The 19367-nt window shown below is 36.9% G+C and overlaps 1 protein-coding gene across 8 annotated transcripts in view; it reads right to left on the minus strand.

The window, feature by feature from the left end:
• The window catches only part of arhgap42b (Rho GTPase activating protein 42b), a 147262-nt gene that overhangs the window by 54230 nt on the left and 73665 nt on the right, over window positions 1-19367 (minus strand). For all 8 annotated transcript variants that reach the window (XM_079874371.1, XM_079874369.1, XM_079874368.1 and 5 more), the window contains exon 4: window positions 11523-11594. In XM_079874371.1, coding sequence (XP_079730497.1) covers window positions 11523-11594 — 72 coding nt within the window. The remainder of the gene's footprint in view (window positions 1-11522; window positions 11595-19367) is intronic.

Genomic DNA, 19367 nt, shown 5'->3' on the forward strand with positions numbered 1-19367 from the left:
TGCATTACCACACAGTACAAGCTGGCACTAGGTATTCATTGTTAAAGTTGTGTATATGAGGGACACAAATGGCACCTGTTTTGTAGAATTACCCAGCTGGCTTCCATGCAAACCTATTTTCAAGGCCAAGGTAAGAAGTGCTTGCTGCAGTTTTTAGTTTAATGAACTAGATAATACTGTGACTGTTGGTAATAAATGTATCGGCATATGTTACATTTGTGGTCCAGTTAGAGGGTGTAGCTTTATTTATTTATAAGTTTTGGATCTGATATGCTGATTTGATGACCTGCTGAGGGCAGTTTTATGAGAACCGTCTCACAGAGAATTACACACGCCATTAGCTGAGATCATTAACTTCTGTTCTGGGGTAGATTTGTGCCAGTGACATTTGCAGAGGCAAAAGGCAAAAGTGAATTAATTCCAAATCATTAATAATCTCCAGGACAAATGGGAAAAACTACACTAAATACCAATACTGTAAGTTTTTACCTGCTAAAATTGTAACTGCATGGAGAAGAGTCCAATTCTTTAAAAATCCTTGTGTTCCTTTAAAGTTGCACAGCTTGTGATTCTAAGCTCTGATGACCCATACGTAACTGCTCTCCTCTCGTAGTAAAAGCCTTGTACCTGTGAGGTGGCGGGTAGGGTTGCTTGGCCAACGGGAAATAAATTGTCCGGGCTTTGGGCTTGAGCGGCCCTTTCATCGGCCACTGACCTCACTCCGTTAACCAGCTGGAGCTGCAGCGAGGCTGTAATTCCCTAATAAGGACGTCTATACCTCCCAGCAACCCTCTGAACACTAAACTTGAGTGAGGGGGAGGCCTGGCAGCCGGCCGATTCCCCACATTCCCATAATCCTTTAAGTAAGTCTCCTGACTCCATGGCTAGTGTTCAATCCATTCTCCATATTTAGAGTGTGTTTATAGTAGAGGAAAAAGGGATAAGCTATTAAAAGCAAGTTGTTAAAAAGGAGATTAAGGGTGAAAGAAGGGTGATGATTTTTAAAGTCTTGTTTTTATGGAATATTGCAGTATTTATTATAAATTAATTATCTATGCACATCATCATCATTATTATTTTTAATTAATGCGCACTTGTAATCTTTAATCAAAATAACTTCCCCTCTCTCTTGCAGTGACATCCCTTCTTTTCTGTGATGACGTGTTCACTGGCACAAGGGCGGGACAACCTGTCACTCACATGAGCTCGACCAATAGCAAACCACAACCATCCAATAAAGCTGATGAAGCCATTTTACAAGAATATATATGGAAGTCTGTTTCCGCTAAAGATATATATTACGAAGCTTGTGACTTTTTCCCCCGCAATTGACCGTTTGCAAAGACCCGACCCCTTTAGTTACTGTTGTTTTGTCCGACAAGCCACGCCGCTCTCATGCCACACATGTTCTCAAACAGTGAAAAATACATCGCAGAGCAAAGAGGACACTGACAAAGCGCTGACAGACAGGACAGACCAGGTTACTTTTGATATGAAACACAGTCTCAACAGTCAAATTTTGTAATTTTTTAAAGAAATTTAAACAATAAATACCGTTTTGTGGCTCTTTAATGTGTTGTGAAAAATTGCTGTAGCGCCTCTTAAAGCTGCTCGTGAACCGATCATCTCTTCCTTCTAATTAAAGGGGAACTATGCTGTTTTTTTAGCTTAATTTACCTTAACTGAACAGCTTCGGAGTCATTGGAATGGTTATATGACTTTTTTCGGGTTGAATGGTGGCAGTCTCACTTCCCCCTAGCGCCTGTGAGCGGAAAAACCACCCTTGCAACTTTGGGCCGGCGGGCCTCAACGTCAGGAAGTATTGCGTGATATCAGGTCTCGCGATGTAACAAATTGCTTTACGGCACTGCACACATACATTTATATGCTAGCCTTCTGTGTATCATACATACGTCACTGGACATGGCTCCGTGCTGGGAGGGAGAAGATGGGAGGGGGGAGAGTCGCCAATCAGTTTTTACGACAGTGTTGTCAAATATCTATTCCGAAGCTGTAGGGGGAGCTCTATAGAGAAACCCTCAAGCAAAAAGCGAGAGAACAGCGAAGAAATTGCCAAAACTGCATAGCGCCGCTTTAATTTACAGCATCAAATAAACATGAAAGAACATAAGAAGGAATGTTGTTTTAACCGCGAAAAGACATCAGTAGACTCCGTTTTCCAAGTTTAAATCCTCCAACGTTAATCTTCTAACTCTCCTGACTGCTTTGTCGGACAAAAATGGCGGATTCGGTGGCTGGCGGATTATGATTGATCAGATCGCCTGTCAAATTAAACTCCCTACAAAGGGTCAATTTTACATACGATCTTTTCTCGTGATATTGCGTGATATACAATTCTGACAATTCTGTCTTTTTTAAAAAAAAGTTTAAAAAGTATTTTTTCCCTCAGAATTGGACTTTATAACTTGCAATTGCGAGTTTATATTTCACGGTATTTCACGTTGTGACGTACATAATGATATATATACGTCACAACGGAAGAAAATATTATCGCAACTTCCGTTTCATGCCGACTTTAATAACGCCCGTTTCACACATACTCCGTTTGCGGTGCGTATGCGGTGCGTATTTTTTTCCGTACCCATGTTAACAGGTTAGAGCTTTCACACTGCACGGGGATGCAGTCTGTCGGTCCGTTCCAGGAGCGGTGCGTAGCGCAGCGATCGTTTCCGCACCGAGTCTATATTTGCTGTGCTGCAAACGCTGAATTAGGGCTGGGCGATATGGACCAAAAGTCATATCCCGATATATTTAGGCTGAATATCGATATACGATATATATCCCGATATTTTTTCCGCAAAGTGAGAGCAAATGTTCAGTCAAAGTCAAAGCCAAATATGACATGTCACAAGTAGTTTTATTGAAACTGGCTATTTCAGTGAACAGTTGCAAAATCAAATGAATAAATTATAAACAGGTTTCTTCACCTTAGGGCTGCACGATTATGACAAGTACTGTCCCCCTTTACTTAACATAAATTGTAAGAATATGACTAGTAAAGACTAGTAGGCTACTAATAAATAAACAGTAGGCCTATGCTAAAGCTATTAAATAGCAGTCCCAAACTAGTTTTTGTTAATACAATGTGGTATGAGCCACTACAGTCATTTAAAAATCTAAAAAATAACACAAAGAAAAATAAAGTGGCATTTTGGGGTTAAGAACGACAGTTACCATGGTGAATACACAATATTAACAATAACTGTTAATGAAACATGGAAACTGCTCCTGGTGAATAGAATGATATTCATACCTGCATTACTTTTATTTCGTGTAATTTACAACGTAACGGCGTTGCATGCTCGTAGTTTCTTTTGCAGTTTATATAGCCTACAGTGAAGCGATACACAGCGCGCGCTGCCGCATTTGCGCGTGCAATTGAAGAGTGTGCGGTGCGCTCCGAGCACAGTATAACGGCTGACAGGACAAGAAAGTCCGTGTTTCTGAGGTGAAAAACTTTATTTCAGCGTACACTTATGTCACTGCCTGGTAGTTCCTATTGTGCTGGGTTTTCTGAAGTAGTCATGATTTGCCTCTCATAACATAACATGCTCTAAACACGCACGCAGAGTGGAAGGAGGGGCGGACTATTTGAAAATTTGAACTATATCGATATATGCGATATGGTCTAATTCCATATCGCATTTCAAAATATATCGATATATTTTTTATATCGATATATCGCCCAGCCTTACGCTGAATTAAAGTGACAGCGCATTGTTCGTGGTCAAAATAAACACAAATTGACATGAAAATGTAGTAATTTCATCATAAATGCATTTAATTAAATACTACTATTTTTCACAGCCATCTTTTTACTTTAAGACCGGGGTAAAGCAAGTGAAACAACATTTACTTCAACAAGGCGACATAATGAACGACACTCGTCTTATTCGTGGAGGTGGAAAAACAAGTTATTTGTGACATGCAAGATTTATTGTATAAAGTTTTAAATTATGCAAAAAAAGGTATGAATCTGCTGTTTTTTGTAAATTTTAAGTTTTAATTTAAAATGTTTGTGATTTTAATATAAGTAGCCTACATGGTTAAATATGTTACCACTTGCTTGAACAACTTCATATATAATCTATAAAGGAATAATACGTTGTTTGAATTGTTTAAACTTGAATACGTCTATTACCTGGTTGGCAATCACGCCAGCGTGATCTGCTCGCTTTTTTTCTTATCAGAGCAAAAGAGACTCAAAATACTCTGTCGATTTTGATCTTACATAAAAGTTGTATACATCATTCGATCCTGTTAAGTGTCTATTATTTTTGTGTATACTCACAATACAAACAAAGTGTTGTGCATTTTGCTAAATAAAGAAAAATAAACATGAAGCGAGTTCTGCCTTCTCTCTGTCAGTGAAGTCCATTCTGAAACGCGTCCGAAAATGAACTGTAACTCAGCGAATACTCAGTCAAACAGGCATACAGGCACACAGGCATGAAGCTTGAATTCTCTTCTTTTAAATGAAGTAATTTATATAAAAAACAAATATTCTCAGTTTATGTAATCTGTATGAAAAGAGAGAGATGTCAGCCGTTCTCATCTCAGCTCACTGTAGCTCATTAAGTTAATGTGACCCCGCCCACGGAGAGCGCACGCTATTCAAATGCAAATGATCTGAGGCAATCCATACAAACCTGTGAACGCCCATATCAGCTGGATAAAACACACCGCAAGTTTTATCAGACTTGTGCACTTTGTCGTCTTGCTTTGCTGTGTGGAATAATCCTTAGGAATAATTTAGTTTCACATCGAGGAACAACGGACCCAGCTATTCAGAGGACTGTAGTAAGTTTTTTATTCTTAAGTGCTTTGTTCTAATCGTGATATGCAATAGTGTCAGTAAACTGCAAAAGGACTGTTTAAATATGAATCGCGTGTCTGTATGTGAATGAATGAACGGCACAGATGCACACTTGCACTTACATTAGTAAACATGTTATTTTACATGAACACATCTACTAGTTTAGCTTTTACCAAACTATATTGCTATACTGAGATGAGTAAAAATCAACTGAAATATGTTAAAATAAAATGTCTTTGTATAAGCAATGTATTAAACTGCAAATTAACATTTATATGCAAATATTTCTGCTCATATGTTAAATATATAGTATGTGATGTTTTGTTAAAAATAAAGTAGGTATATTGAATTATCAACTAAGATGTTATTATAGTGTTTGTTCCAATATTCAAACTAATGAATCCTTAACTTTGAAATACGTATGATAAAATCGATGTATACTTTTTAAAAAGAAAGATTACACTTGAAATATTGTTAAAATTGTAATTGTTGTTGATTTATATGTGAAAACTGTTTAATAAAAAAGCAAAACATATATTTACAAGGTAGATGTATGCAACATCTTAATAGGTCAATATAAACCTTCTCATTAAATTATTTATTATAATTTTTTATTAGTGACACATTTGGGGAGAGGATATATTCCAAAATATTCTGAAAATACAGTATGAGAATGAACTGCATAGTTACTAGAAATGTTTACCATGGATATTATGCAATTTGCATGCATACAAAATAAGTCCTCACATTCTTTACTTGTGGTACTTTCAGTGACACACCTGAATGAAAGGCTCATTATGCGGCTCATTATGCAGCTCATTATGTGGGTCATTGTCTTCTCAGGTGTGAATCACGCCCACACGCATATTGCCTTTCCAAACAAAACGTGTCTTACAAAGTTTAAATCAATGTATTGTTTTATGTGAATGATTAGGCAGGATGATTTTCAGATCATTTTGAAGAAAAAACTCTAAGCAACAACACCCATTATTCAAAAGTCTTGTGGACACATATTTAGCATGTGTTTTGTGGCCTTATTTCAGAAACTTTAATTTTTAGTTTTTTCAATAACCATGCATAAACATTATTCTCTCAAAAATACAAACATGTACATACATGTTGCTCACATATTATGGTAGCCCTGTTTGTGCTAAATAGAGTGTAATTACACCTTTGCCATTAATATGTTTATAAGCAACTGAAAAAAGCACAAATGTCAGGGCATGTCAAAACATCTCAAGGACCCCAAAAACACCTCAGACCCCAGAGGGTCTATTAAAGAGTGTATATGTGTACAAAGAGAATCGCACTGGTGACAAAACTTTTTTTAAATTAAAGTTACTGATAACTTATGGATTTGAAATACAAATAGTGTGTAGGCTATGTGTTTGTGGTACAGCCGTGGATCAGATACGCACTGCAAACACATCATATGTCAAAGCACTATTGCACGTGCTGCTCCTGTACCACATACGCACCGCAACACGCACCGCATACGCACTGCACACGGAGTATGTGTGAAATGGGCGGAAGTGCTCTTTCTGCAGAGAGAGGTCTTTTGTTTAGTCGTTACAATAAAAGACTGAGATGTACAGGCTACAACGCATGATACAATCAATCATAATAAAAAACAAAAGAATCAATAAAAAGAAACAGGTGAAGTGGAAGTACATCAGGACAATAAAAAGGCATAAATGAAAAACATCCAACAAAGCAAACTCCATACGACTTGTGCATATTAAGTCTATATTCTAAGTCTTCTGAAACTATACAATAATAATGAAAAAAAACTATTCAAGCTTGGTTTTTGGAAATGCATCAACATTTTGCTAAATGTTTCATTCTGTTTTCCACAGAAGAAATGAAATGAAAGAAAATAATGACAGAATTGTTATTTTGGTGTAAACTACCCCTTTAAATGCACTGTTTTGCAAATATTTTACTGAAAATCAAACATAATGCCACAGAGGTTGATCGCGATTTATGAGAATCAGTCCCTGGTTACACTGTGTCCAACCATCCGCTCAAAAGCAGAGAGAATACTGGTCCTTGGGTCCTGCAAGTGAACCTTCCACAAAGAGCATGCCACAAGCACAAACCCTTTTCATGCAAAATAAATCAAAAGTGGCTTTGAGGTAGGAACATAAATCAGAGGGTTTGGGTTACGTACAGATGGCTGAACCAAACACTCGCCTTGAAAAGACACTCAGCATGTGTGTTTGAGTGAGTATAGGTATATTTATGTAGGAGTGAGTGTAGTTGTACATATGTGGTGACTGAATATGTGTCTATGATCTTTTAGATGCCCAAAGGGGTCAAACTGCTGGATATTTTGATGTTGCTTAATTTAATGTACAGCGATGCAGCCGAATGTGTGTCTGTATTTGGAAATGTGTTTGTTTGGACTATATTCTGCCAAAGTCTGCTACGGTGTTATTTATGATTTTAATTATTCCTTATAAGGTTTTTGCTGTTAACATGATTTAATAAACCTATTAAATACCTGAAGGTAATAATATTTTATGAATGTTTGGCCATTACAATGACTTCATACCACTAACTAAAAAGTACCTAAAAATGCCAATGGTATGACCATGTTTGCCCTGCCGTGTATTCTTTGAAATATCTTGGAATAGCAAGTAAATACCATAGTATATGAATATGGTAATAATTCAGTATCTAAGTGTACATAGTAGCATCATGGTATTTTTTATTAGAGCCCGACCGATAAAGGATTTTGAAGGCCGATACCGATACAAATATTTGTTGGTTTTAAAATCCGATATTCCGATATATCGGCCGATATTTTTTTTTTTTCAGAAACGAGCAACAAAACATTAACAGATTTCCCTAACATTAGTTATTTGTAGTTATTTATGAGTTTTAACTAAAATAATATGATAATGCATTTTAAAAAGAAACTTGTTTCTTTTATTGTCACAACAGAACAGAGGAACATCAAAATATATTAAAGTTCTGATAAATAAAATGTATAAAAATACAAACTTAAGATTTTTTTTTAAGACTAAACGTTTAGTCCTTTGAACAAAAACAACAATTTCACATTCAAATTGTCAACAAATTCAAATTGTCATAATTTACTCTCTCAAGTTGTTTTTTTCTTCTGTTGAAAATAAGTTATTTGGATGAATGTGGGTAACCAGTTGATGTACCCCAGTGACTTCCATAGTATATTTTTCTCCTTTGGAAGTCAATGGGGACCAGCTACTGTTTGGTTACCCACATTCTTCAAACTATTAATATTAGAAAAATATTAGAAGGAAATTAATACAGTTGGAACAACATTAGAGTGCGTAAATAATGAGATAATTTTTATTATTGGGTGAACTATCCCTTTAAGGACAAGCGGCAATGTGTTTACAATTGCTACTGTCTCTTTAAGAGCTGAGCACGACACGTCTAATGTACACGCATTTGACAAGCAGATTTTCTCTCAATTTTGCCTTCACTTTAGACAACCGACTTTGTTTATGTAAATCTTGTGTGTATTTAACAGTATTAGCACAATAATACTCGAAAGATAACTTAGTCCAGTATCCAGGCGCTGGTAGAAAGGCTTTTAGTGCATGTGAGATTCACATGTACGCGCTGAGAAACGCACACGTTAGAACAGCGCATCAGCATTTAAAATTAAATGTTTAACCGACAAAGCATTAAAGCACATGCACATTATGAACTTTTGTGAACTGCAGTGTTAACATTTTATGTGAATATAGCCTACGTCGCGTTGTTCCGCTTCACTCTCCGCTTATTTAACCGCAGCAAAACTGGACATGAGTCACGAATTTTGTCATCCTTATTTGAGTTAAGAGAACTGATAGGGATGTTCTTTTAATTGTTATTCAAGCAATGTATGTCTCGTGAGTCGTGACCAACTCACCATGAACACACTTCACCGATGATCTCACTCGCGGTTCTCTCTGCCCGACTCTGGCTGGATCAGCAGGTTGCAGAATGTGTGGCGCGTTATACACGAGTGTTGCCAACAGGGACGGTGTAGAGTGCCCTCTGGTGGACAAACTATACAACGCCAACACTCATAACATGGTTGAAGGGTGTTTCGTCCGTTTTTATTTTATTTTTGAAATATTCATTTATCGGCCGTTATAAATGCCGATACCGATAGTTTTGAAAATGCCTAATATCGGCCGATAATATCGGCCTGCCGATATATCGGTCGGGCTCTATTTTTTCTGATTTCTATCTGATTTCATTACTCTACTAAGGTACCATCACAGTACTTTTTGTAGGGAACCTGCAAGTATAGTAAATATATAAATAAATATATATATATATATATATATATATATATATATATATATTATATATATATATATATATATACATATACACATACACTACCGTTCAAAAGTTTGGGGTCAGTACGATTTTTAATGTTTTTAAAAGAAGTATCTTCTGCTCACCAAGGCTGCATTTATTTGATTAAAAATACAAACAAAAACAGTAATATTGTGAAATATTATTCCAATTTAAAACAGCTGTTTTCTATGTGAATATACAGTAAAGTGTCATTTATTCCTGTGATCAAAGCTGAATTTTCAGCATCATTACTCCAGTCTTCAGTGTCACATGATCCTTCAGAAATCATTCTAATATGATGATTTGATGCTCAAGAAACATTTATGATTATTATTATGTTGAAAACAGTTATTTACATTTTTATTTCATGATGCTATGATGAATAGAAAGTTCAAAAGAACAACATTTATCTGAAATCTAAAGCTTTTGTAACATTAAACACTACCGTTCAAAAGTTTGGGTAAGAATTTTAATTTTATTTTGGGGGGAAATAAATAAAATAAATCAATACTTTTATTCATCAAGGATGAGTTAAACTGATCAAAAGTTACAGTAAAGACATTTATAATGTTAGAAAATATTCTATTTTAAATAAATGCTGTTCTCTTGAACTTTCTATTCATCAAAGAATTTTGAAAAAAAAATTGTACACAACTGTTTTCAACATTGATAATAATAATGAATGTTTCTTGAGCATAAAATCATCATATTAGAGTGATTTCTGAAGGATCACGTGCCACTGAAGACTGGAGTAATGATGCTGAAAATTCAGCTTTGATCACAGGAATAAATTACAGTTTAAAATATATTAAAACAGAAAACAGTCATTTTAAATTGTCATAATATTTCACAATATTACTGTTTTTTTTTAAATGCAGCCTTGGTGAGCAGAAGATACTTCTTTTAAAAACATTAAAAAATCTTACTGACCCCAAACTTTTGAACGGTAGTGTATATATATATAAAGTTTTGGAGAAGATGGTTTATTTATGCTTTGCAGCACAGAATATCTCGCTTAAACTATATTTGAAAGACTGCTTGGCAAAGTACCTTAATTCGGTTAGCTTTTTAAAATTCAATATTCTAAGATTTCCAGTAGACAAAAACTGGTACACTTTATTTCAATGGTCCACTTTGGACATTCTACTAACTATAAGTAACTTTGCAACTACATGTCAACTACCAGTTAATAGAGTATTAGTCGACTATAATAGATAATAGATCAGGTGTTTGGGTTAGTAGAATTAGTTGACATGTACTTGCAAAGTTACTTATTGTCAGTAGAATGTCTTTTGGGGAGCATCACAATAAAGTGTTAGCAGATATTAAGCAGACAATCTACTAAGACTCTATTGACTGCTAGTTGACATGTGGTTGCAAATTTACTTATAGTTAGTAGAATGTCTGAAGTAGACCATCAAAAATTGTCACCCGGAAAACTTGGTCTGTAAAAATAAGTGACCTGATGCCCTGCACAATACAACACATTGAAAGGACTATGAGCCTCAATTTCAATATCATCAAAATAATAATACCATCATAATTACAGCTACACATAAACAAGAGCAGCTGTTCATGCCACTTCTGGGAAGTAAACTGACCGTACTATGGTACAGTATAGTGATGGTATTATCATGGCTCTCAATATACACTATACTGAATGATTGCAATTTTTATATTTGATGCTATTCAAAGGTATTTTGTATAAAACTACGGTACTAACAAACTGGCCAAAGTCCACAGTAAAACTAAGGTACGTTTTGCAACTTCTTTTTCATTGGTACAAAAGGCAGATTTGTAATAGCTGAACTTTCATAAAATATTACTATCTTCAGGTATTTAATATATCCATCAAATCATGCTAATTTCAACCATACATAACACAGTAGTTTGATATACACAAACTGATACTAAATTATTACCATATTCATAATATACTATGGTATTTACTTGGTATTCCAACCTATTAAAAAAATATAAGGCAGGGCAAACATGGTCATACCTTTGGCACTTTTACATTTTTTTTTTTTTTTTTTAGTTAGTGGTATGAAGGCACTCTTGTAATGGCTAAACATTCATAAAATATCACTATCTTCAGGTATATAATATATCCATCAAATCATGCTAACAGCAAAAAAGCCTTATATGGAATAATTTAAGTCATAAATAACACAGTGGCAGATTATAGCAGAATATTGCAAACAAGATTTGTCCACAGTCTAAAAACGAATGCGTTTGCAAATGCACACACACACAAGAATGACTGCGTTGCATATTTTAGCCATGTTGGTCCAAATACCAAGGTATTTTTGGTTATTGTCTAAAGGGATATAGGATGACTTACTTTGGCTGCTCCGATCTGCTCTTTCCGGAATCTCTCCAAGGGTGTGATCAGAACATCATCGGCATTCTGTATCTGCAATCAATCAAGCATAGATATAAGGTATTTCATGAGAAAACACTCTTCTTTAAACTACATTAATTTCAGTGAAGTTCACAGCTTTAAGAGGTCATCGGATGCCCATTTTCCACAAGTTGGTATGATTCTTTAGGGTGTTCATGTAAAGTTTGTAATATACTTTGGTTAAAACTCCTTAATGATTGTGTAAAACAACACCCTTTTTAACTCCTCAAAAACAGCTTTGTTCACAGTGACCCGTTTCGGTGCATGTCTCTTTAAATGATAATGAGCAACTGCTCACCCCACCCCTCTCTTCCATGCGGGGTGTTGAATGGCTGAGGGCAGAAATATGCTAATACGGGACAGTCCGTCAGCGGTCGTGGGCGGAGCATGAGCATTATGTCATCATAATGCTCAGAAAATCCAAACGGCTTGATTATTGAGAGTGTTTAGACTTTTTGAGGATTTTTCATTGTATGGTGGTTGTGTCCACACACTACAACGACATATTTATATGAAAACACCATATAAAAGTGAATTTTGCATCCGCTGACCCCTTTGATTAAAGTTAGAAGGTTCATGCAGCATTAACGCCGAAGGCTGAGAATTTGAAAAATCTCACTATTATGAGCACATTTGTGGTGTGAGTTCACATTTCTGCAGGAGGCTTGTGAGAACATTCACACCAACACTTCAGAGGAGCAGAAATGATTAGTGTGATAGAACTTCAGTCATCAGTATTCATTTATTGAGAACTCCAGAGAAGACTTTTCAAATGAGGAAAATGACCAATAATACATACATTGTGAATTTGAGCAATAAAGAAATAAGAAAATGGCTTTTGTTTTAAAACGGGCCATGAAACACAGCGATATTGTCAGAGCTGAGAGAAATATGGCCATCAATGACCAGAGAGGGAGTTTTACGTGCGCAGATAGGCATGCATTTAAAAGCTGAAATATGTCTCTATATATCTGCGTTTGCTGTGGGTATCATAGTATACCCTGGAAAAGACCCTCGTAGCAGACTGACACACTCTTTCCAGCCTCACAGAGAGAACAGGTGACTACATCAGTTACATTTACAATGATGTTGCTATGGTGTCTGGGTATTTGCAAGGGCTCTGCTAGGTAGTTGATAGGATCTTCTAGGTTGTTGCTAGCGCATTGCTAGGGTGTTATGTGGGTAGTCACTCAGGCTTTAATAGGATGTTGCTAGGTGGATGCTGTAGTTCTTTGGGTGATATAATATATTTTAAGTTTTTTCATGATATGACCAAGAACAACTGAGATCAGGGTCTAATTCATTAAAGATCAACGGTTCTCAGCCTGCACATAGTTGATGAATTATGACGTCCCTGTAGTGCTCTCTGTTGCACCAGGACTGAATTAGCCTACTTCGAAACATGCTCCTCATTTCTACAAGCATGTCATGGAGGGGGTAGGGAGTGCTGTCAATGATGTTGTCCAGCAGCTTGGACATCATTCTCTTCTCCACAACCACCAGATGGTTCCGGCCTTCCCCAAAAAGCCTGCTCTCTTGATGAGCTTGTTCATCTTCTTGTTACTCCCAGAGTCCCAGCACACTACAGTGTAGAACAAGGAAGGCACGCAAACAGACTGAAAGAACATGTGCAGCTGCACACATTGAAAAACCTTTCTCAAAAAATACATTCAGCTTTGGTTCTTCTTATAGATAAGGTGTCTCAGTGTTGTTTGTTCATTTAAGTCTGTCATCCTCAGTGTTAACCACATAATATTATTATGTTATAATATTAAATGGATACTCCACCATTTTTTCATATTAAACTATGTTATTCCCTTAGCTATTCCCTTTTTACTGCGCAGAGTCAAAGTGCTGCCAACTTCAAGTGCTATTCTGTCATACATTATAGTTATCCTTTTTACCCGCTTAGAAAAGCACCACGTTTTAAAACGTGAAAATGTGGAGGTGTTTGGTCACTTCTAGCTTCATCTCTGTTTGGTCCCTAATGAATGAACTAGGCTAAGCTAAGTGCTATCAAAGTGTCGCCGCGCGCCAGAGCGATTGACTGCACGCACTGAGACGAGAGAGATATGTATCAACTCGTCTTAGTTAAGGGAATAACATAGTTTAATATGAAAAAAAAAAACGGTGGAGTATCCCTTTAAACCGCGAGCACAAACTATGCAAAAGCGGCACCATCATTGTCCGAATTCGTTCACTCGTTTTCACTCACTCCCTCAAGCGAACTACGTATATTAATTGACTAATGTAAGGAATAGTGGAGGAGGGTATAGGGGGCAATTTCGGACACAGCCCTGGTCATTCCTTAGTTGTCATGGTTTCTGATTAGTTATCACCTGTTCCCTGTTCCATTGCTTACCATCTTCTATGTATTTAATTAAACATTTTAGAGCAAGGAAACAAGAATAAGCTGCATCAAAGCAGCAAATATTCTGCATATTTTCAAAAGTCTTTTTAACACATTGCTCACACAATCTTGCTACAAGTAAAAAAAAATTGCAGTAGATTTTTTGCAGCGCATTGCAACTGCCATTGAGATAAATGGGAATGCTAACGGATAGCTCTCTCTCCAGGTATTAAAAACCTCCTTACCAAAAACATGCAAACATATTAGGTCAGGATGCACATCTGTGTATGTGGAACAGACCTGCCGTGGTGGCATGACATGACACTCGGTTTGATTAACGGAGTTATTCTGTGCCGTGAGGGTGTGTGATAAAGCTATAACACAGCACATAATACCTGGTCTAATTTTAGAGAGACCTTTCTCCTCCACCATCTCTGGAGAGTGTCTCCCTCCACCCATAAATCAAGAGAATTGTTTTCATTGTCTCAAACACACGGTCACCCTAACCTTTGCCTGACAAAGGCACACAAACCTCATCTACATCCGAATGCTCTGTGATTAGCCGCAAACCTCAAACCTTGCACCATTTCTATCCGTTTCTCATTTTATTCCTTTGTTTTTATTTCAATTTAGGAAGCATCGCTTCATTGGTATTCAAAGACTGCCCCCCCGAGCCTTGAACAAAGAATTTTGAAAGCATAACTTTATCAAAGGAATTACTGGTTGGATTAATATTCCAACGCAAGGGAAGAACTGCGATGCGAACATCAACCCTGCGGCTAGTGGAGAGGATAATGGATAAATGTGGCTAACTGGAAAGTAACTCAATAAATACTCAAATTTCCAGCTCATTCCTTCATTATTATTTTATGACCAATGAATAAAGCATGTGTATTCAGAACTCTGAATAATTCGTCTGGCACAAACAGGTCTATGTTTGTGTGTGTCTTCCCAGGATAATGTAAGGGATCAGATCTATATGATTTTAATGCATGAGCTGAATCGACACCTTGGCTTTAATACCCGTTTGGAGTGGAACGTCCTCACGGCTGATTTCATACCGTCTTAACTTCCCTGGCTGTAGACCAAAACATCCTGCGATGCAGTGCTCAGACACTGTGACTAATCTGAATCTGAATAACTCCATATCAACAGTGAAGGTTTTCATTGCATTTTTTCCTCTGTAGTTGCAGAGGCAGTTCTCAAGACACTTGACCTTTGGAATTAATTTCGGGATGAGCTGCCGAAATCAGCCTTATCTGGAATGGCCTGTCTTGACGGGGCCTTTGTAGAGTCTCACCTGTAGGGATCACGTCACTGGAGACATCAAAAAATGGCTTAAATCAAAAATAATTGCTTTATCATGCAGCAAGTTCATGTAAAACATACATGCAAAAAGCTGGAGTGGTTTGACTTTACATTGGAAGCGTTTAATGTCTCAAGATACATCATGAACAAAGGCCTAAATATAAAGCTAAAAGAATAGAATGTATGTGAAAAAAAAAAATCTAAAGGAAAAGCGCACAGGAAAACAGTGGGTCTGTGTATAAAAATAGATGGGCGATACTTTATGGCTGGATGCCATAGTATTGTGCAGTGATATTTTTATGTAATCTGAAGAAAATGTGACCATTGTAGAACTTGTAAGGTGTTGTGGAAGATTTCTGTGATGTTGCACTGTGATTTCTGGTTTGTTTGTAAATTAAAGCATCACTGATAATATACTGGTTTCAAGACAAAATGTGTTCAAATTTATTTAATATTAAAGTGCTCCTAACTAGGGATGGCATGATTAATCGACGATCGATAATTGATCGTTAAGAATTTCGTCGATCACGTTTATTTGTTATCGATTAAACTAATGCAGGTTGCGTTGCGTAGTGTGAGTCTTGAAGCAATGGAATTAATTTTAACGCGGAGGTAGGCTACCTGTGCATCCCGGCAACCTCAGTCCCCTCAGAGCGGGTGTTTTCGGCGGCTGGACTGGCTGTCACCAGGTTGCGGTCGCGTCTGATCCCAGATCATGTCAACATGCTTATCTTTCTCAACAGAAATCAGTAGACTGGTGCAGAAGTTCTATGGGAACTTCATGCGTTTTCTCAGATCGGATAGCTATCTGATTTATCAAAACGACACCTGGTCACATAAATGTGTTTTTGCAAAACGGATATAAATCCGATCTTGAATTCCCGCGCTATATGCATATGTAAATTGTTGCACGTCACCGAAAGCAACTGATATGAGCTGCATTTTATTGATCATCAGCGAAAATTTCTAAATCAAAGACCGCAACAAGATATTGCGGCAACAGCCCTGGTAAGATCATTTCGGTTCTTTACTTTTAATGAAGATGATTGTGTGTTGATGAATGACTTTCACTTTGATTTGCGATAGTTTGCACGTTGGCATGATGAATAGATGCTCATCTGTGGTGATGCGTGTTGAAGTAGCGTCGTCATATCTGGCTATAACATGACATATAGCCTATAACACGCTCTCACACGTTTATTTCTTAGCATTTTTGGGATAAGTCAAATTTACATATGTGGTTTCAACAACCAGATGCATTTACTCTTGTCCAGTTTCGTCTGGAATGCGTCTCAGATCTCCTCCTGAAGTGGTTTGAGCGATCGGGTTTAAATCCGTCTCGAATGCGTTTCGGAGGGCATTTACATTTGGTCTTTTCACGGTCGGATAGCTATCCGATCACAGAAAACGGATGAAGCGGCCATGGGTCTCTGTTTAAGAACGCCGGCTCGCAACTGCAGGTTCCGCTGTTTTAGAGCACCGCAGAGCATCTTCAAGTCTACCGAACGTCCAGTTTCACTGCCACAAGTTGATCTTCTTGTAATAAAGATCTTATCGAGGACAAACAAACTGTATTTTTGTATTTTCATTGCATTTTTAACTTATAAAAAGTTAAAGAAATAATGAATTTCAATTTAAAAATATTAATGATTAATCGATAGTCGATCGTTAATTCTCCCGACGATCAACTAAGAAAATGTAATCGAATGCCCATCCCTACTCCTAACATACTTTTTCGAATATTATCTTCCATGCAGTGTGTAATAGCTGTTTGCGAATGTAAAAGGTCTGCAAAGTTTTAAAGACTAAATTTGCATAATACCAGCCTATGCTTTTCATTGGCTGCCCGTGAACGACGTCTAATTTGTCCTCAAACACTGTAGTTGTAGCTGAGGCCTGAGTTTGGTTTGTGTTGTCGACATGTCTAGAAGATGCTGTTTTCAGCAATGCTAATCCACTTCGAATGCACTTCAAAATAATGAGGACTCACACTTGAATTGATACGGTAAAACCGACGCCATCGTTACTGTTTGTATCACTGTGTATCAAGCACTGAGGAAGATCCATAGCTGAAATAATAATACATGATTAGTTTCTGACAAACGCTGTAAGCGGTAGACATATCGCAACAGACTAAGCCATCTGACCAATCAGTGCAGAGTAGACTCTCGGAAAGGAGGGGTTTAGAGAGACTGAATCTTCAAACAAACTGTTTTCAGAGTCTGAGGTGATACTGCAATGTATATTATGAGAAAATTAAAGTGTTTTTAGGCCTTGGATCCATGTAAATCTATTTTAGGAGACTCCAAAACAAAATTAGGATCCTTTAAAACATATTAGGGACAAACATAACCTTTAAAGCATATTAAGGGCAATTTAAAACATATAATTAAATTTATGTTTTAAAAAATAAATGTTTCAACAAAAAAATTATTTTAAGTAAAACTCATGTTAGATATAAAAATACATTTTAGATATACACGCAAAACAAACTCAGTTCCTACTTTTTTCCTATACATGCTTATTTGTATACATTGTCAAGTGTTAAATAACCTGTAAGTGCATACGTATCTAATTTTCTATGTATCTAAATGCATCTAAAAAAAAAAAAAAAAAAAAAAGACCGAAATGAAAGATTTATTTTAAGTGAAAACCGAAAATAAAGTTTATTTAATAATCAAATAATTCATTGTTAAAATATAAACATTTAAACTGGTTATATTAAAAACTTTTTTTCATGTCCGATTTATTCAAACATTAAATGAATATGTCATATTAGTGCATATATTTAGAAAAATGCTCCTCTCTAGAGTTTTTTTTTCTAGCTGACTAATGAGCTATGGACATTGAATTGCTTCTGTGTTCTGTGATAGAGTGATTACATGAGAGATCATTCATTTTAGTAAGTTTTACAGTTTCTTTCAACATACCTTATGATGTTCATTCATGATTTTTTTTCATGCTATAACTACTAGCAACTACTTTTATTCAAAACTACTAACAAACTCATAATAATAATAATTCATTACATTTATATAGCACTTTTCTCAGCACTCAAAGCACTTTACATGGAATGGGGGAATCTCCTCAACCACCACCAATGTTCAGCATCCACCTGGATGATGCGACGGCAGCCATATTGTGCCAGAACGCCCACCACACGCCGGCTTACTGGTGGAGAGGAGACGATGATGAAGCCAATCAGTGTATGGGGATGATTAGGAGGCCATGATGATGGACAGAGGCCACTGGGCAAATTTGGCCAGGATGCCAGGGTTATACCCCTACTCTTTTTTCAAAGGACATCATGGGATTTTTAAAGTCCCTGTAAAGGCAATTCTAAAAAAAAATTCTAAACACATTATAAATGCTAGAAATGTATTGCTAAAACATATTACAAAGACTGTGAACTGTGAAGTACTGAATTGTGGAATTGTGGAGTGCAGTTTTTCACCATTGCTGTGTTCTGGATTTTTTGGGCGGGGCTAAAACGGGGGCTCGATGACACACTGGAGTCCCTGAGCTCCTGGACACGCCCCCAATACCAACACCCGCCTCTGTAGTGATCATTTTACACAGGATAGTTTTATAAACTTTCGTCGGAGACAACTGGAATTCACTGATAATCCGCTGTTACTGGTAAATGGGGCCGAGCCGACTATCTCCCGCCTCGGCCTTTATCCTCCCGTCGCGCTGACAACTGGTGCCACCATAGTGTGTGCCCGCGAGTCAACTTTCCCGCGAGTGGGCGTGGTTTCAGTGCAGCCAGCGGACACGCCCCCAGCGTTTGAGAGCAGAGACCACTGCTCATTTTTTCAAGATTTTGATAGCTTATTTTATTTACTTGGCTGCTTTTTTTATCATTCAAATTTGGCTGGGTGGCTAATAACAGATTTTTTCTGTGGTGTGACAAACTCAGAACACATACTTAATTTTGACTTTACAGGGACTTTAATGACCACAGAGAGTCAGGTCCTCAGTTTAACGTCTCATCCGAAGGACAAAAGAGTAATACAACAAGTGTTTCATCTATATAACAATATACATGTTAGCACATAATATATTTGCATGGTATAAAGCTACAGATCACTTATACTTTTCCACAGCTCATTTTGTCTGGGTTTTTG

This window comes from Squalius cephalus (assembly GCF_949319135.1).
Source record: "Squalius cephalus genome assembly, chromosome: 6".
Classification (NCBI taxonomy): domain Eukaryota; kingdom Metazoa; phylum Chordata; class Actinopteri; order Cypriniformes; family Leuciscidae; genus Squalius; species Squalius cephalus.